At 41.1% G+C, this 20724-nt stretch overlaps 1 protein-coding gene across 2 annotated transcripts in view; it reads right to left on the bottom strand.

The window, feature by feature from the left end:
• The window catches only part of DIAPH3 (diaphanous related formin 3), a 485008-nt gene that overhangs the window by 184340 nt on the left and 279944 nt on the right, over window positions 1–20724 (bottom strand). For both annotated transcript variants that reach the window (XM_090024704.1, XM_090024695.1), the window contains one exon: window positions 6940–7064. In XM_090024704.1, coding sequence (XP_089880830.1) covers window positions 6940–7064 — 125 coding nt within the window. The remainder of the gene's footprint in view (window positions 1–6939; window positions 7065–20724) is intronic.

Here is a 20724-nt window from a genome sequence, read left to right as displayed (position 1 = left end):
TGTACAGTACAGTATAAAATTAGGGGTTATATATAAAAGGCTACTAATAACTTAATACAGAGTATCATTACAAACACAGTGATCTATGGTTATCATCTTACACCAGATGTACAAAATGTGAATCTTTGCTATACACTAAATACTTGCCATAAGTTTCCACATTCACTTATATTACATCATTCACTCATAAATCTACATAACTACTTGCTTGAAGAGAGAAATAGTAAATTAAATAGTTGCATAATGTCCAGTTTCTTCCATCTTCCTAGATTCTCCTTATTTTAAAGCTTTTTCCCTATCCTTAAATAGCACATAGAAATCGAACAACACAATGACCTCTTAAAGTACTGCTGTACTAAGGTTTCAGGGGATTTTGGTGGTCATCAGTTTATTAAAACCATGGCTTTGGTATTTTCCCTATTTAGACCAGGAATGGGTTTAAATTCTTCAGATCCAAGCAAGGATAAGGAACCATATTAAACTCTAAGGTAAGCAACTATGATTAACATTGAATCTAACTATGTACTCATTAGATGTCTGCAACTACACAGAATGCTTCACGCTTGTGTAGAAACATAGTACAAGGAATACATGCAAATCCTATGCTTCCTAAATTGTTTGGCAAATTTGTCCAAGTAAGTCTCTGATGAATTTTACAGTAGTTTCCAAACTGGCATTCTTTCGCTTTCCTTACATCGTTCTTTTACATATATCTATACATAACTATGCTAAAAAAATGGATATTAACATTTGTAACACATACTAAAACACATACATTATTCTTTTCCCATACTATGAGCAACCATACTGAACTATTCATCTAAGTAATGCAGATGTGGGCAAGCAGGCTAGAAGGGGTGTGCAAAGCGAGCAGTATTTGATTCGGATTTGGCCCAATCTGGGGGATAGTGATTTGATTCAGATGACTGTCCTGATTTGATCTGGGCAAATCTAACAATTCAGTTCTGATTTGGAGAATCAGCGATTTGGCCATAGACATACTTTATATGCTTTTTCTATGTACCTCAAGGTACCAGGCACAGCTTATGAACACTGAGATGGTGGGGTGGATGGAGCATCCCACGGGAGAACAGGGGGATCCCCTGCGCACTCAGTCTAGGACCCACAAATGGGGGGAGGTGCAGAGGGGTCCCCTGTGCGCTTGGTGGTGGACCTGAAAGAGGACTGGAAGTACTTCCAGTCCATTTCCAGATCCGCTGCCGAGCGTGAAGGGGACATCTCTGCGCCCCCCAACTCGGTGATTGGCTATGGGGGGACCCCAGGTACCCACTCAGACCCAGGAGGCATCAGTTGCTGAGTTGGGGGTGGGGAGACCCTGCATGCTCAGCAGTGAACCCAGAAGTGGACCAGAAGCATCCCGTGGATGGTCCATCCACCCCACCACCTCAATGTTCATGAGCCACACCTGGTACCTTGAGGTACGTAGAAAAAACATATAAAGCTATATCTATGGCCAAATCACCACGTCTCCAAATTGAATCGAAAGCTTCTGATTTGATTTGGAGAAATTAATGGGTCTCCTGATTTGATTTGGATTCAGAGATTTGGCTGCCAAATCAGATGAATCTCCACCAAATTGAATCAGCAACCGAAGCTTCATACAGCCCTACAGGCTAGGAAAGCTGCGACTACACAGGATATGCCCAGTGCACCAATTGCTAGGAAGAGCCAGGCTCAGTTGCCAACATGGAGGAGACTGCAAAGCAACGATGGGAAGATGGCACAAGAAAGCAGAGCCAGAAAAAGCGACCAAATCTTGAAGAGCCCAGAGAGGTAGTTATAAAGTTGGTAGCAGACGAAGAAGCCCTAAATAAAGAAGGGATTCCCAAAGGCAAAGCAGGCTCAACCTGAAACAAGGAAAGCAAATGCTCACCACTCCGACAGGCAGAAGCAGAACTCTAGAGAAAGGGCTGTGAGAAAGAAGAAGAATATAACTGTGTGTTACCTCCCAAGTTATGTTGAGTTGTGGACTCTTAAAAACTGTTTATAGACAGTTAAAGGGGTTACTTCAGTGCAGCTGTACAAAGGATCTAATGGAAGACCCAAGAGATGCGGGGAAGTAGAATTTAAAGATGTGGACTATGCTAAGATGCACTTAAGGCTCCAATTCAGTGGGAGCTTTAAGGAAACCCCTTAGACCTGAAAAGCAAGTCTGTGATGATGAAAACGTCACGAACTCTCTCAGAAAACTAGAGAACTCTGGCCACTGGTCACAGAAAGGACTCCCACTGTAAGCAGGAGCAAGATCACAGATTACATCATGAAAGAACCCACCAAGTGGTGGCTACAGGGTCTGGAAGATGAGAACTAAGGCTGACACTGTTGGTATGGGAACCCAATAACAGCTACAGATGTTCTAACTCCCCCCCCACCCCCAAAGGTGGGATGGGAGCAAGGGGGATGACAAAGCCTGGCACACTCTGTCACATGAAGAAAAGCAACCCAGAACAGGCAGGGTGCATCTGGGACTGGGTTGCCATAGAAACTAGCTAAAAAAATTAATTAGCAGGCATCTGCAAGCGACCCAGAGGTGTCACCTGATGAAGCAGGCAGGGCCCTAGTGAGATACAAGACAGGGCCAGAGCCAGGGCGGGCAGTCTGGCCATGGAGGCTGAGCAGGGAAGTGCTCTCCAGAGGTGCTTGCAACTGGGAAGCAAACTGCAAGTGTGCTAGGTCCTGAGACAGCTAGGGAAGCTGAGGTCTAGCAGCTGATTAAGGCCTAGGGAGGCTTGAAGGAAGACTTGGTGATTTGGAGGGACTGAGAGGAGATCTGGAGGTCCCAGAGTGCCTAAGGTGGGGGCGATCTCATATAGCCCAAGAAGGGGCAGAGACTAGGTCTGGGCCCCAGATACAAAGAGCTAGAGAGAGGGAAAGCCCAGGGATGCTCAGAACATTGAGCCCAGCTCAGCAGAGTGAACACAGAAAAAGTCCTTGGAATAGACAGGCCTAGGGCCTGGGGCTCAGACAGACAGAATCCAGGGATGCTCAGAAGACCAAGATGGGCTAAGCCAGAGGCTGACAGGGCAAAAGCTGGGAACCTCTTAGCTCAGTTCAGTCAGTGAACCAGAGCTAGAGGGCTCAGCAAGAGCAAAAGGGCAGAGGCCAAGATGGCCAAAGCCCAACTCAGGAACAACGGCAGGCTTGCCCTAGGTCAGCCTCCATCCTTTTCAAATAATAACATCAAAGGCATGGTGGGTGAGTAAGAAGATCAAGGCCTACTAAGAGAGAGCTGAAGCAGGAGCTGCATGGCCACCAAGGCTGCCCCGGATCCATACCTTTCACAGTAACATACTCTTAGACCACGAAATCATATATTTACCCATGTTCTTACTTTTATACATGTCCCTATATTTCAGACATAAGCTAGCACCCAAATTTACCTATGAACAGGGTGACCATATGGCCCAGTTTGCCTGGGACAGTCCCGGATTTCAGAGGCCAGTGAATATTAAAACGAGCACCCCAGGTGCAGAGTAGGTAAGCAGAGTGGCTCAAGCTGTGAAATAGGAAGCCCTAGGAGACAGCAAAATTGCCCTAAAATAGGTTGGCTTGATTAGATAGGTTAGATGATTAACACCTGTAAAGAACAATGGGTCATTAATGGGCCACTGACTCCCTTAGCTGCCTGAATAGTAATACCAGAGCTGTCCCTGAATAGTAATACTACACTGCCCTACCCCTGCCTGCAGCAGCATTGCTAACTTGAGAGGCTGGGGGCAGGGCGGGAAGGGGCAGGGCATTGTGTTGGATTTCACATGGTCCTATACGGTCACCCTACCTATGAATACCAATAAAAACATCAGACATTAAACATAGCTCACACATTAAATTAATCAGGCATTTTATAAAGTAAACCACGCATGCTGGATTGATTAAATAATGCAACAAAATTGTATCACATTTTAAATATTATTTTCCATGAATTAAATAGTTGAAATATACCTCCAAAACATAAACTCATAATTTGCCTAATAGCTTTCCAAAAATATAGGATGAGGAAAACAGTTACTCAAAATGTGGTAGTATTCCAAAAATTTGTTTAAAATACTCTTTACAAACCTATCATATATATATATATATTGAATGCACAAATAAAGCTTGATCACTCTGCTTTACTTCCTACATCTGCATTAATACATTCAATATTGTAGGTCTGACAACTATGACATTCCTAATTAAAGCAAATAAAAGCATTGCAATAAATTAATGTAATTACTTTTAAACTACCATACATAAGTGAGATGAGCACCAAACTAGAACAATCCAGTATATAGGAATATTCATAATTAAAGACTTTGTCAAAAATAAAGTGTACCAACTATGCATGTATCTGACTTGCTAAAGAAACAAAAAATGCTAATTAGTTCATTAGAGGCCTCTAGGTTGTGATATTTAGTGACAGGATATAATATCTGGCTTTTTCATGGACCATAATTGTACTCAGGATGAAAAATTGTTTCCAACAAAGCACTACCCTTCCTGTTTCAGATTTCCTGCTGGCTTCTTTTTATGAGCTGCATGCCTTTCAACACATCAGCATCATTCAGCTTACCCTGTCGTGGAATAAAAGTGAAGGCAGGTCCAGATTTCATCATGCTGTGTGGGATAATCTAACCTTTACATCAAACCTCCTTTGCTTAGTAATTTATTGTAGCTCCTGTTTTCTTGAAAGTGAGCTTCTTTAATTAGTGTGCTCACAGGCATTAGCAGAAACCATATGTGAGTCTACTGTTCTCTAAATTGCTGCCTGCCTACAGGGAGAGGTAATAGGTGAGGCTAATAACTGTAGTTAACAATATTTACTGATCAAAACAAAAGTTAAAATGTTGTATTAAAGTATTGTAATATGGTGAAGTAATTGAAAAATATATTTTCATGATGTGACCGGTACCCACAATAATTTTCTAATGACAAAAATTGAGAATAATAGATCATAATACATGTAACTTATTAGTAGAAGATAGTATGCTATACCTATAAAATACTGTTTTATAACAGTCTTTCACATACATAAAACTTATGTTGGAATCTAAACTATTAGTGGGCTCTAGGATAATGTTTTTCATCTATTAAATGCCGTAATATATTCTTAATACAACACAAATATATCACAAATAATTATATCAGTTGAAACACATCCTTTATAGAGATAATTAAACTAATTCACAGAAACTGCAACATTATTATTCTATTACATCACGTGTGCATATAATTACAAGAGCTTGATTACCATAATGATTGGAAATGTGCAAACATATATAGACAGAGATAAAATTCTATTTCAAACTTACTAGGACAAATTAAGAAAGAGATTTTTCCTGAGTAAACATCCTTCCTCTATTCCTTTACCCCATGACTGTATACATCAGGGGTGGGCAATTATTTCAGGCAGAGGGCCATTTACTGAGTTTTGGCAAGCCACTGAGGGCCGCATGACAGGCAGCCGAGGGCAGAAAAATATTAATTTTCTAAATTTTTAGGGTCCTCACAGGCCAGATAGAACGACCTGGTGGGCTGCATGTTGCCCACCCCTGGCTTACATTCCACTTGCCTCTTTTGCCACATACTCTCTATTGTACAGCAGGAAGCCAGGCACTTTGAAAAGTTATTTGTATATGCCAATACTTTGTTTAAGACATCTCAATCTTGTAATAGTAGTGAAATCTTCATGTATGAGAGGATAACATGCAGATCACCAAAATCTTGACACATTCAACTTCTGTAAGTCTGGTTGATTCTGCTCTATGCACCCAATACTACTTATGCATTTTGTATTAGCTACTTATAGTAAAAAACAAACAAACCAACCAACCAAGCAGAAGCTACTTAGTCTCTCTCAGAGGAGTTCTCTCATTGGTGAGCTAATCATGGACTGTCTTGTTTGCTGTCCTTTGGTCTGTAGGACTCTTGCCCTCTTGGCTGGCCAGTGGCCCTGTTTCAGCTGCAACTTAGTCTATTCAATAGTCTGATGGTTAGATCACCTAGCTGGAAATGTGCATTTGAATGCCCTTGGGCTGAGAGCCTATAAGCAGGACAATTTCTTGGGTTAACCTACTTAGCTACTGTGCAAAAAGCAGGCATCACTACACTTTTTCTCTCTTTGTTTCGCACTGAAATGTGTTCATGCTTTCAGAGTTAAACAGTTGGTGGATGTGCTTTGTAGTTGCCTAAGGGATCTGGGGACTTGGACAGATTTAGGTATCTCATCTAGCATCAATTAAGATTGCAACAGACCTTACATGGGAGTTAGGTGCCTCGCTAGCTGATCTGGATCGGTGCTAAGCACATACAATCGCTAAAATCTAGGGACTTCCACAAGCCTGTATGAAGGTGGGACTACATTCGGTGTGGGAATGCAGATGATTTTTTAGCTGCTGGAGTAAGATCTATCTGGATCACTTCTTGTGACTTGGGCTGAATGTCAGAAGCAATTTAAACCCCCATTTGGATCTGGCAATTAGTCTTTGAGGAAACAGAAAACTAGGTTTTCAACTGTAAAGACAGCTGGACAATGAGGGCCGCAGAAGCAAATAGGGTGGTGATAGATGTGAGGAGCGGGAGGGGATGGGGTGAAAAATATTCTCTACCGGAAACTGCAGTGCATTACTCCAGCCCAGCTCCACAGCATCTGTATAGTTAAGGTGCTTCAGCAGGGCTTTTTGGTGCTTTTAGCTAAAGCTCATTCAATCAGCTACTGGACAAAAGCGCCTGATCTCTACAGACTTTGGGAAAACCAGGTGCAAATCATGTGCTGCCTCTTCTGGGCATGCACTGGACTCAGCACAGAAGAGTACCGAGTTTAAAGTAAAGTGCCGTTCCCCCTGCCCTGAGACCCACATCCGCAAGCAGCCATACATTTAAAGATCCAAGTCAACATTAGACAAACCACTAACCAGATATCGAAACTCAAAAGGATATAGACATCTTCATCACAAACTTGTCATGTTTATCTTCAGGAGGAGGAAAAGTCTCCAATTCTGTCTCAAGCTGCTGAAGCTGCTTTTCCATCTGTTTCAGGCTTTTCTCCAGGTTTTCTGCTGAGACTAAAATACCACATATTTATTCTAATAAGATATTGAAAAAAAACAAACAGTAAGAGATGCACTTTTTGAAAAGACCTAGTATAGTAAGACTCTACCAACAGACTTCAATGTCTAATTGTAGAACAGAATTGTAAAAGTAAAGCAGAGTGCAAGGATATTAGCCATTGCTTAATGATTTTTTCCTCAGTCATACAATTCCCTCAGTCTGATTAGTTGCATCAAATTTAAATAAATTATAAAGGTTTTTTTACCACAATCGTACAGCACAAAATTCTATTCCCTACGTGACACTTAGGGTTTTGCACTAAAAACAAAGTTTATTTCTAATTAATCTGTGCTGCAAGCACACAAAACCTTTACTTGTGATTAACCCTTGCAGTCAGACAGTACTAGTTATTTCCCATAAGTCAACATACTCACCATAGCTTCACTCTCCTAAGGCAGAAAATATTAATATTTGCACAGAAAAAGAGAATAACAGGAACCCCAATATATAAAAAAATACAAGATTAAACAGTTGTAGGGGAATTTGCTTAAAATTTAAAAGACAACAAATCCCTTTCACATATTTTCTTCTTAATTCAATTTTGGAAACTAAAAACTGTACATAAAACAGTTACTCTGAGGTAATGTGCCTTTCTAGTCCACAGGAATGTTAAGGGATACAAGGAATGATAAGACAAGGAAATTAGTGGAAATGCAAGGATCAAAAACATCCAGAATGTTACTTCATCAAAAAAGAACAGAATTACTTTTGACAACCTGGTGTGCATTTTAAATATTTACTCTTTAATGTATATTTTTGAAAAAAAAAAAAAATTAAGCATGCCACTATAATACCACATTTACCAAAATCCATGCCAATCCCCCAATAATTTAACACAACACCCTGACAATTAGATTCTAGAAATGGAAAAAAATAATTTAAAAAAATTCATGTCCAATATCCATTTTTGGAAGGCCATAAAATTCACCCCCACCCTACCACTGTAGCAGTGCAAGCAGCAGCAAGGGGAGCCAAGTGGCCTGCCCCTTAACTCCTATCCTCCAGACCAGTGCCTCTCAACCCGTGGTATGTGTACCTCTGCGGGGTACGCGAGACATGAGTGGGGGTATGAGGGTGCTACATTTTGGTCTTTGCCTGCTCAGGCCAGAAGTTTCAGCCGCCACCTCTCCCATCATGTCTGGTGCACCGGGGCTTTCAGTCCCCAGCGTCAGTGTGCCGGGGGATAGGGAGGAAGGCCCCGTGCAGGCTGCTTTGGCTCAGGCTGTGGTGGAAAAAGTGGGACTTGGCTTGCGGCGGTGAAACCGGAAGTGCCACAACGGGACTTACGGTTTTGCTTTTGCCACATTGATCGGCAAGGGGTATGTAAGGTACCAAAGGTTGAGAACCACTGTTCCACACCACTTGTCATCCTGCTGCCTGCTCCATACCTGCCCATCTCCCCACAGTGCCTGCACCCCACTACTACCTTCCTCCCTATCACTATCTGCTCCTGCCTGACCTCCCCAGAGACTCCCACCCACCTACCTGCCTTCCCCATGCCTGCATCCCAATTCTTGCTTCCCCCTGTATTGCACTTCTTCTCTACTGCCTGCCCCCCATGCTGCCCCTTTCACACTCCTGCCACCACTTGCCTTCTTCTTGCAGTTCTACCTAGGGTACCACCTTAGTTCAGGGCAAGTAGCACAGGGCAAGTGGTGCCTCTGGCTCCAGCCCAGCCACATAGCAGCTGTTATAGCAGTGGCAGCTATGGCCCACCTGCTGGGTATCCAAATTGGGGCCAGAGACAGCATATGTTTTGCCAGCCCAGGCCAGAGTGGAGCTCCAGCTGGAGCTAGAGTTGCTAACCCGCCCCAGGATTGCCCTGGAGTCTCCAGGAGTTAGATATAAATCTCCAGGAGACTGCTGAGAGTCACCAGGAAGGTAAGTGATAGGGCATTCATTAAAAGAAATCTGATTTATATAGTAGTCCAGTGGGTTTTTAAAATGTAATAGTAAAGTGCATTTGCCTTCCTGACATAATGACTCATTAATGTCATCAAATCATGTGAACAGATTCAAACAGAGCTGGCAACCCTAGCTGGAGCCAGAGCCACAAGGAGATGGTAGCAGCTGTGGCAGTTGTGAGGGGTGGGAAAGGAAAGGGCAGGGGCAGCAAAGAATGAAGGTGGAGAGGGAACAGCTGCAGCGCAGACCCAAGGCTCAGTCAGAGCTGATATTACCCTCTCCTTCCCAGTCCCACCTTTAGTCATATCTAAGACAAGGTGCTTCCCTCACCAAGTTTATTAAAGAAAAAAAAAAACCTCATCTTGGATTTAAGTAAATATGATAATAATATTCCGAAGGTTGATGACTAGAAAATTATATTTTCATTTTCAGCCTAAAATCATCCAACAGCAGTATATTTCCATTTGTTCTTCTGCCTACACTGCCTTTTGGCTTAAATAGCTTGATCTCTTGCTCCTGGTGTTTAACCTCCCTATATATTTAAAAAACAATATTTATATCTCGTTTGAGCCTTTATGTCAGTAGATTAAATAAACAACATTGGTTATCTCATGTACAATAGGTTCTCCATTCATTTGACCATTCAAATACCCCTCTACCACAGGTGCTTCAATAGGAATTGATTTTTCTGGAATGTGGATGACCAGAACTGTACAGAGTATTCCAGAAAAGACGTCACTGTTAAGATCCTAACTAATAGCAGCAATTCTTGTTATGAGTCACTAGGTGCCTAATCTTGGAAATTGCCTTTTTTCCTTTTATTTCTATAACTGATTCCTCAAGGTCTTTAAACCAGTTTTCCCTGTAATGGTCATTATCCAGTTCTTCTTAGTGCTCCTCTGTGTTGCCAATGTCTCCCAACTTTCTGACCTCAACAACAAATTTCATGTGCATGCTATTTATTCTTAGCCAAGTCCATTAATAAAATATTAAACAATGCAGGTCCAAAGACAGAACCTTGAGTAACTTCTCTAGTAACTTTTTTCCAGCCTGATACTTCTCCTTTCACTACTACTTATTGCAGTCTCCCTTTTACCCAGATCCTTACTCATCTAACAATTCATACAACAATCTTCATTTTCTGTCTCTTAACTAATAATTCCCCATGTGACATCTATTCAAATGCTTTGAAGTCCATATACGTGGAATGACCCCACAGTACCTTTTTGCAGAAAGACAAATCAGGTCAGTCTGACATGTTCTACCTTTCATATACCCATGTTGTCTTTTATTTTTTTTTCCCAATAACCTCTATATTTTTATTATTTTTTCAAAACGTGTTTCAAAGCCTTGCATATTATTGAGATCCCATAGTTTGCCTAATCACCTCCCCTCATCTCTACTCAGGTACAGGAGATATATCTATAGTTATTTAGTCTGGAGAAGAGAAGACTGAAAGGACATTTGATAACAGTCTTCAAATACTTGAAAGCTGATTGCAGAGAGGAAGGAGATGGGTTTTTCCTCTGTGGCTGTAGGGGACAGGAATAGGAGCAATGTGCTAAAGGTGCAACAAAGGAAATTTACATTGGAAGTTAGAAAGAATGATTCGACTATGCAGATAAACAAGCATTGGCACAGGCTACCTACAGAAATTGTGGAATCTCCATCCTTGGAAGACTGATAAGCAGGTTAGACGGACAGCTGGTGCAGATGGTTTAATCATGAATGATTCTGCCTTGAGCAGGGGGTTGGACTAGATCACCTCATGAGGTCCCTTTTGGACTCAGACATCCAATTCCTCAAATCCCCATGGGGCCAGGGGCCTAAGTATTTAAGTTACCTACTTTATTTCAGTGTATATAAAAATATTATAATACTAAGTTCACACACAACACTTTACATAACGAGCACTGCATAAGCTTCAGCTAATTCATTCTTCATAATATCATGTGAAACACACTTCGCGTATTTTACAGATGTAAAAGCAGACAAGTGAAATGACTTGGAGACCAAACTGTTATTTAATAATCAAAAGTTCCTGATTCTCAGCACTGTGCTTTAGCTACTAAATTATACTGTTTCTTTATACAGCATGTAAAGCTATTTGATTAAGTAACAGATTTTCTACTTTACTGGCACATTCTAAAATCTCTGTTAGCTTAACCTTTGCAGACCCTTTTAAATTAAGGTTCAACTACAAGGGAAAGTTTAGAGGGATATTGGCCAATATACACAAAATGAGAAAAACTTCCTGAGACTCAAATTCAAGTGGTAAGATTTTGATTGCAAACTCGGTCATCATTAATATATATTTCACATTCAAATTATGTGGCATGGTAAAAAACACTCTAAGAACAGAAATATAGGAAAACTGAGCACTCTTGCACATTCATAAGTGCACTACTTCTGATTGGGTTTCAGAAAATGGCACAAACAAGCCAATCTAACAACTTTATATACTAAAATATGATTTGTTTTCCCACTGTGCCAGCTACTGATTTTTCAAAGATAAAATCATTAATATCTAAAGGTATTAAAAATTAAATAAAATCCATAAATTTAGTCTATGAACTCAGCCGTACCATTGTTTGTCTCAAATAATAATTATTTCAATAAGACTCTTGTTTGAGCTGTTAATATATGAAAATTTGGTTGTAAAGCTGTTCCCTGCCACCCTGCTTCCCTCCCCTGTGACCCAGCACAGCAGGGAGTGTTGGAGCATGCAGAAAACCTCCTCACCGCTTCTTGCCCCCCCACCCCGCCCCAGCTGCCCCAGCAATGCACATTCTGTGCGTGGGGCTGCAGTGATGGCAGTGGCACGGGGCGGCACCCCCAAAGCAGCAGCAGGTGCTGGAGGCACATCACCAAGGCGGGGTGGGGGGAGAAGGAGGGAGGGGAGCTCCCACTGGCGAGGAATCCCTGTGCGGCCCAGCTATCCTCAGCCGCGCTGGGCTGCACCCACTGGCTTAGGAAGACTCAGGGGACAGAAGCAGGGTTGCAGCTCAAGCCTGCAGCCTGCGCCTGCCCCGGGTACAGATCTGGGAGGTGCAGGTCTCCCCTGCCCCCTGAAGTGTGCACAGCAGGAGGGAGCCGGCCCTCCCCCTTCCCCAGATGAGCCACCCATGGCTCCATCCTTATCCCAGCTGGGGCCCTGCAGCCGTGTATTGTGGCCCCAAGCCCCACCTGGATGGGAAGCATTCCCAGTCCTGCCCAGCCCCCTCCCTCCCTACCAGGGCCTCAATCCCCCTGTTCACCCCACACTTACCTGCTGAAGCTGCTCTGCAGGCTGCCTGGGACCATGTGCAGGTCTATGCATGTGGCACCCCCTGTCTTTCCGCCCTCCTCCCACTCCCTCCCAGCTCCCTGCAGGGTGGAACTCCTATGCTTACTGCAAAATGGCAAAATCTGCAGGTTTCTCCATTTTTCCATGGGAAACAGAAAACCTGGATCCCTGCTCATGACCCCAAATATATATCTTACTGCTGAAAACAATGAAAACTAGAGACAAAAGAGCCATTCATTCTTTTTTTCTGTGTAAGAATGACATCCTTAGTAAGCTGTACAGTTTTGAATTTTCTGGGTTTCCAAAAAAAACCCTAAACAAACCACTGTGATTGGGCCAAAAGAATTTCCATAATTAGCAGAGCCAAGTTGCCCAAGTTGGAGAAAATATTTGTGTTAAATAGCTACCATATTTATTTGAATGAAAGACTAGGTTCCACCCCGCCCCCCCCCCAAGCAATTTAACGTGGGGAAAAGAGCTCCTCATTTTCAATTCAAGTACAAGGTGGCAGGAGTGTCAGCAGCTGTTGTGGTCCTAACTCCAGTCCTCCTCAGAGCCACAGCTACTGCCAGCCCTTCCATTTCCTGTGGTCCCCTGCCTGCTCTCCCCATGCCACCTCCGTCCCCTACCTTCTCTTCTATCCTCTATTGTTTACTCTGTGACAGGACTCCAGCCATGTTTCAGTCCAGGGCATGAAACACGTGATTGTTCTGGCTTCAGCTCCACCCAGTAGCAGCACTGGTGTTAGCAGCAGCTCTGGTCCACATTCTGACGCCAGGACCCACCTCGAGCTACCACAAGACCTGCTGCATGGGTTGGCTGGGGTCAGAGCAACTGTGTGAAGCTGGACCAGTTGGAGCTGAAAGATAAGCAGCAACAGAGAGAATTGGAGGAGTGGGGGAATTGACAACAGGAACATACATAGTGGACTTCCTTAAATAAAAATGGAAAGTATCAACTGCTGCTGGAGACCTTTTTCAAGACCCAAATAACAGAGCAAATATCTAGATCTAGATAAAAGAAAAAGAAAAAAAAAAAACTTTATGCTAAACCACCGCTACTTGATACCTTGCACTGAGCCAGAAACCATTCGAGAGGTTTATTTGTGAACAATTTCATGTGAGATAGCATTCTTTAGTGTAAGATTCAACAAAGTGCAGCTGAATACTGTCTATTTAAAAAATCTGAAGCCATTTCTTAACTACAGATCCCCAAGTCTTCTGTGCAAAATATTGTACCTTTTATAACTTTTAAAGGATAATACTCCATCTGAAGCCAGTGTAGAGTATAAATGTTTAGTACCTAGGTCTCTACATACAGATGGAGGTATCCTAGTTGTAAATATCCTAGGTTTTTAATTTTGGGCTGTGTTATAACCTGTTGGGGTTTTTTCTTTAAAATGAAATCTTTCACCTTTTACAAATTTTTTTTTGGAGAAGCATACTTATAAGTTGCACAATGTTGTAGATTTAAAAATAAACAAACATAAACACCCCACTAGCATTAGCAATTGTCAGTTTTAAGTTTTAATTTTCTTTTTTCCAATCTTTTAACCTTTAAGATTTCTTTTAAAAGTATATGTGTGCAAGTATAATTAAATGCAGATTTAGTCAAAAGACTACAACAATATATTAATTCCTAATAAAAGATTTCGAAAACCCAATGTTTGTGTGGCAGACGCACACAATAAGAGGTTTATTTCCTTCTATATAATAGTGCTTAGTGTCAACGATAATTGCACACACATGCATATAAAAGTACTTCTATAATTACCAAGACTGAATACTTAAAGCATGCCAAGTTTTAATTTAAGGCATTTTAAAATAATGAGTAGTATTATCAAGCACAATGTCCTTGGCACTGTACTTGTAATAACAGTGCCTGCCCTATTAATTTATAGTCAAGTTGTACATATCCTCTGAACACCTACAAACACAATTTCATTAAGTAAACAACACTTTCCAGTTCAATATGAGTTCTCAGCTGAAAGAAGTTACTGATGTACATGTCACTGGATTACAAGTGATAAAACAGGCATAAAGCATGTGACAGTCTTAAGGAGTTTTTTTCCTTTTTATTACTCATATTCCATAGCACTTACAATACAGGCAGTGAGAGACATTGCTGAAGCACTTTTGTTGACACTATGAATAAAACAAAGGGATTAGACAGACAAAGTAGATCTGAGATGTATGCCAGGATGGAGTTTTAATGCCTTTAAGTGAGGAAAAGTTTGAAATTTACATGACAGACAAGGGGAGTCAGCAAAGAAATTTAAAGAAAGGAAGAAATGGGTCTTATAATTGGGGAAGGAAGAATGCTGACAGGGAAATAAAGGCATGAAGATAACCAGAAGATAACCAGATAAAAAGCAGGAGCTAACTGTATCAGCCAGTACAACATAGCACAATATGGTGAAATCATTTTTCTTATTTAACAATACCCAAGCCTTTTTCAGGAGTACAATGCAAAATTTTCAAAAGCATTTAAGTGCCTCAATCTGACACCTCTCATCCTGCCAATTTTCTCATTCCACATATAGACACTTCATCTGCTTTTACAGTCACTGGCAAAAACTCTTTCAGATCCCTAGAATGACAGACCCACCAATTTCAATTTCAAATCACTCCAGCACCTAATGTCCTGATGTCTTTCACCTGGAAATTCACCAGTGTTTTAAAGGTTATCTACCTTCATGTTAAGGTAAAGGGCAGATGCTATCCAACCTATTAGGTTCCCAAGTACAAAACTACCCCGTCCCCATAACTTAAATCCCTATAAAACCATTTATATGTGTATTTTTTGTTTCATTGTCATATTGCCTTAAAACTAAGATACAACAACAACAAAAAGCAGTGAGAAGGAGAACCCAAATATATTTTGTATTAACAACTTTTTGTTGACTCAAGCAGCATGAAATACAATCACACTTGGTGACTAAGTCTACTTACATTCCTAATAGATAGAGTATGATCTGGAACAAAAAGCCTAAGCTATCCTTATGGTATTTGGTAATGCAAACAGTTTCCCAAGAAGGCTTGCATGTGATGTTGGGGATTTATTTAAATTAAGATAGATTACTTTAAAGGTATTTGAAGTAGAAACTTAGCATTCATTGTTAAGAGTTTAATGTCCATACTGGTTACCTGATTCTGTTCAGTAAAAATATGGATATTCCAATTTAATTTTAACTAGCTAAACAAGCTCCTAGGTTTGAATATCAATTTGCAAAACTTCTAAGGCATAAACTGTTTATTTTAATTACCTTGTTTTGTTGATTAGTACCTAATTCCATTATAGTATAAGTGAGACCCTGAATACCTAAAACATTTATTAATATGCTGATTCCATCTATGCCTGGTCATACAATAATACATTATTTGTTTTACATATCTGGTAAGTATGGCATTTTTTTCTTGCTTCTCCAACATACCGTTATTATCTCATGCCACTATATGCTATACAACAGAGATGTTAAACCCAGAGGAGTGGCCTGTGACCAGTCCACTTGCCTAACGAATAGTACAGCACTAGCCCATTGAGCTGGATACGGTTCCCTTCCCCTGCCCCATATGCTGGATCCAGTGTCTGTAATATTTTTTCTGGGTGGTCTGAGACTGTGCCACCTAGTCCAGCTGGTCAGGGGCAGATACCACATGCAGTGTGTCCCAGGGCAAGGGAAGGACATGGACCCCGAAGGATTAAGGAGGGACCCTGGGGGACAATACACCCCAGGAAAAATGAAAAGAAAGGGGGAACGAGCAAAAATGCCCTACCTGCTGCAGGAACCGCGGTGGAACAAAGCGGCGGCGGGACCCGCGCGGCTTGTTAGCCGCAGTTTTTTTAAAGTAAAAGCAGCTGGGGAGAAGGGGGAGGAGAGCCAGTGCAGAAGTATAAGAAGGGGAGACAGCAAGATGGAAGAGGAGGAGAGGTGGAGAAAGAGCACAGAAAGAGGAACTCCTGGGCCCACCGAGGAGGAGGGACCAGGGAACACTGCCCATGGGGCAGGGAAATGTCCGGAGCTGCTTTCATGTAAAGACGCTGCCGCCGGACTGAGGAGGACAAAGGTATCCAGGCTGTATATTACCCTAGCACCATGAAGAGCTCCTACAGGAGGGACCTTGTCGACAGAGACTGGGGCCAGCAAATCGTCCAGAAAAGAGGTAAACAAGCAAGGGGCCAGTTAAGACCCTCACGTCCTGGACGGAGGACCTGGAAGAGCCCGTCGAGGGAAGGTTTCTTTTCTGAGGGACGCTGAGGGTGGACATGTGTTTAGTACACTAAGGGCAAGGGGAGGTAGCACTAAAGGGGGTATCCGGTGAAGGGAGAGCACACTATTACTAGGCACCCCAGGATAGTAATCAAGGGGGCATCGAGAGGTAGTAGACGATTTTGGTGCTAGCCTCTTTTCCTTTGAATTGTTAATTGTTATTTTGCCCAGGACGCCGGGGTAAAGGCAGGCAGAGGGCTACCAAGGGCTCAGGAGTTAGAGGGCCTAGTTTTACTTAGCCTTCAAGCTGATCCAACCGGGAGCCAGGAGGAGTTCACGCATATAGAGGGTCGGCTGCCAACAACAACATAAGCACACCATCAGGGCTGGGTATAGGGCGAAGTACAAGGGAGGTTGGAGCCTTGTGAAGAACATCACGCCTGGGCCTGGGACAACCGAACCCAGACGGTTAGACCCCTCCACCACTGATAGATCATCAAAGTCGTGGCAGGCGGGATTAGGAGGGGATAAGATCATCCGAGGTAAGAGACCGTGGCCCCATACCTTGTAGGGACAGAGCGGAAGACCACTATCAAAATCCAGAGCCGGGCAGCAAGGAACCAGATGATCGAGGCCCGGCGGGTGCATAGTGCAAGTCTTGCACTGGCCAGAAAGGGCACTGCAGGTGGCTCAGTCCCAGACCAGCCAGAGTAGGTGCTGGACCCAGCATGCTGGGGACCCACAGAGCGACTGTACTACATGCTACATCTGGCACCTGATATAGCCAGTCTGAGACTCGACTTCATACAGTGCCTGGTCCAGGGCCTGTGCTGAACATTTTGCTCAACCTGGACCCACTGGAGTGGGTGCCATGTGTGGCTCATATCCTGCACTGGACAGAGTGGGTGCTGAGTGGGGTGCAGTCCTGAACTGGCTGGAGCAGACACTGTAAATCCAGCATGCAGGGGACCAGACTGGCCAACATCAGGGGCCAATGACAGGATGATATGGCTCCGTGAGCTAGATCTTTGATACCATTGCTGTACAATAATGATTACTTTTTTGGATTTAAAAAGTTTTACTGAAGATACAGCACTATTAAAAAGCTGGATTCCGTTTTGCTAATAAAGAAGAAAGTTGGTGATAGCTGAATAAATTTATCTCCCTTTAAAAAGAAAATAAACAGGCCCATTTTTCTAACTTGGGTAGATTTCTCTTAGTAAGGTAACTTAATCTATCAAATCAACTTAGATATTTATTTTAAAATTGTCATTTTTATAAGTAACGTTCTCTCAGTAAGTTTCATGTAGACTGACTGACAGCAAGAATAGAACAGGAATTACAAAATATTGCTGACATCTAAACAGCTGATTCAAAAATATTTACTTGTTCTCTTTTTATTCACTTGCCCTAAAGGAACAAATGAAACAACAAAAGTGGAAATGACATATAGCATCTGGTTAGTAATATGTATCCCAATTTACTTACCTTTTAGAAATAAACTGTTTTGGTACATTACAAATCATGGGAGTTACCCCTCAGTAACAAGAGAGGATAGCCATATACCTATTTTTATTATGTGAAGAAGGCAAGAGTTCAAACTTAGCTGGCTTACACTTTCAACATTTACGTTAAATATCAATATTTACTGAAATGTATTCATTTAAATCCTTAAACAAAAAATATAGTTTCTTAAGCTGCAATCTCAATTATAAACATTTTTCAAAATAAACATAGGAATATGCAATCATTGTAAGGTACAAATCTGCTTTAGAGTTCACAAATTGCAAAATGATATAGTCAGCTCTCAACTTAAAATGCTGACTGATTAAAGATTTTTCATGTTGAAGAGACTGAGAAGATTCTTATGTTCTTTTAACTCAAAAATGGAGAAATCCAATTAATCCTGTATGTTTTCCATCATTATTTAGTGTTATATTTTAGTAATACTAAATCCATGGTGAGGAGGACTGGCCCAGGATGCATGGTCACCCTATGCAGAAAGAATGTTCAAGTTTTATTTAACAGGAATAAGATTTTTAGAAACGCTATAAACAGCTCATTTGCTTTCTCCAAAGAAAAGACAGGCACTCTAGTTATAGGTTACCAGACAGCTGTGTAAGTTACAGCTCCTTATCAAAGTATTAAAACCAAAAGAGAAAACAATGTCTTACTCAAGAAGGTCTGACTCTAGTTTGGGACCACATGGCCTAATACTAACTACCACATTCACCTCTTATAAGCAGGGAGGAATACAGTCACAAAAAGTAAGACTTCTTATGCACGTTATCCATGTGGACAAGTATAAACAATTAGCAGCAGTAATTATAGTCTGCCCTTCAGGAAAAAAAGTGGAAAAAAAAAAAAAAAGACTCAAAATATTACTCAACACAACTTTAATAAAAAAGTTGAACGATGCCTTGGTGTTCGCTAACTGACATTTTTGACTAAAGTTTGTTTGCTTTAACACTTGACAAAATCTACTCTTTAACAAGCTCAAAGGGGCAGCAAGATAAGAAAAACTGCTGATAGCGCTCTATTTTCTTACATACAACATGCCTCTAAATGTAATATACAGAATAAAGAAGAAAAGATTTTTCCAGAGTTATGGCTGGATAGAGAACAGAGACTGATCTTCAGTTCATTTAGCCCCTTTTTCCTGCTTCACTAAGTCTCAAACCCTAGTTACTGCTAAAGACATTATTAATGAAATACCATAAGAACATCACATTAGTTGGAGAAAATTTATTCATGTATATGGTTTCATGGGTTGTTCCAACACAAATTATTCACATATAAGTGGTTCACTTATTTACTAAGTTGCAATCAAAGAACTCATAAGTAGCTAAAACAAACTGAACAATATCACTAATTACAACTTTCATTTCATTTTTATACTTTCTCCCTTGCACATCTTGGTCATATTTTCACTTAAAAGGTACACATTTTATTACAAACTATTTTGACTAGGCCCTTAAACTTCTAGTATCTTATTGATGCTCAAAGACCCATTCATATAAGTGGGAAATAAGGCTTTACCAAATAGTAAGCTTTCTACAACAATTTAAAAGGAGTCACAGCCACAGAATCAAATGATACTCTGAAACCTACCATAATAAATTAAATCTTTTTTACTTCTATATAATTATTTTATTTATATGCATTGGAAAGGAATGCCACAATCACATCCAAAGAATTCTGAATATTGCTACTTCATGAAATTCAAAATAGGGTAGAAGGAAGGGAGAATACAATCCCCCCTCTTGATTTATGTCTACTATTGTCATGTCATTAAACATTTCCTTCAAAATGTCTTGCATTCAAAAGCTATATAGTGGTTCAATAAAATATATTACCTTAAGACATCCTTGCTTCTCTCTCAATTTCTGGACCATCACAGCTATAACATCACTTTTACACAACTATTAAATCAATGAGGTCGAAATCCACTGCTCACAATGGAAAAATCCACAACCAAAAGAAAAGAAAAGCCAGACTACAGAGAAACATCTTAAGTCTGTGCAAGAAACATAACACCATCCCATGGGGACTCATCATCTTCCACCCTCTAGCTAACACACACAACTTCATATATGTAACATAACTATGAAGGAAAACTTTGGTAAAACTGAAAAATCATTTTCTTCACCTAACCTACTCCAAAAGAGATCAGCTTAAACATGAGATGCTCACTTATGCTACTAAACTAAAGACATTAACTTAGAGATGCACCTGACTACTATGCAGCAGACCCAAACATACTACCAAAAATATCTGATGGCAGCCATCCAACATAAGAAGAAAGTGGAATCAGCTATCACAACAGGAGCTACCTCACAGGCAGTATGCCAGCAATACAGGAGGGAATCAAAGCAGCAGCACTCTGAACACCAACATCATCCAGTTATCATAACATGCATTATTCCCATTCTGAAATATCTCTATTCTCCGAAGACCTGAACTCCTTCCCAGAGAAAAAAACCTGACAAGTTACTAATATGAGGATAATTAGATGAATTCATGCATGGACTGCTCCTGAAAGAATACATCTATAACCAGGACATTACCCCCTCTAACAACCCTCCTGCCACAATTGAGAAAACAAACAATAAAAAAAAAAATTATACTGGACATCTCCAAGTGGATATAACAACACATTCCACTACTATATCAACTGTTTTAGAAAAAAAGCTATAAGCGAAATTCAACAAAA

The sequence above is a fragment of the Crocodylus siamensis genome, chromosome 1 (assembly GCF_052110815.1).
Source record: "Crocodylus siamensis isolate JL-2025a chromosome 1, ASM5211081v1, whole genome shotgun sequence".
In the NCBI taxonomy this organism is placed as follows: domain Eukaryota; kingdom Metazoa; phylum Chordata; order Crocodylia; family Crocodylidae; genus Crocodylus; species Crocodylus siamensis.
The sequence above is the reverse complement of the archived record's forward strand: the minus strand, read 5'-3'. Positions and strand labels throughout refer to the sequence as shown.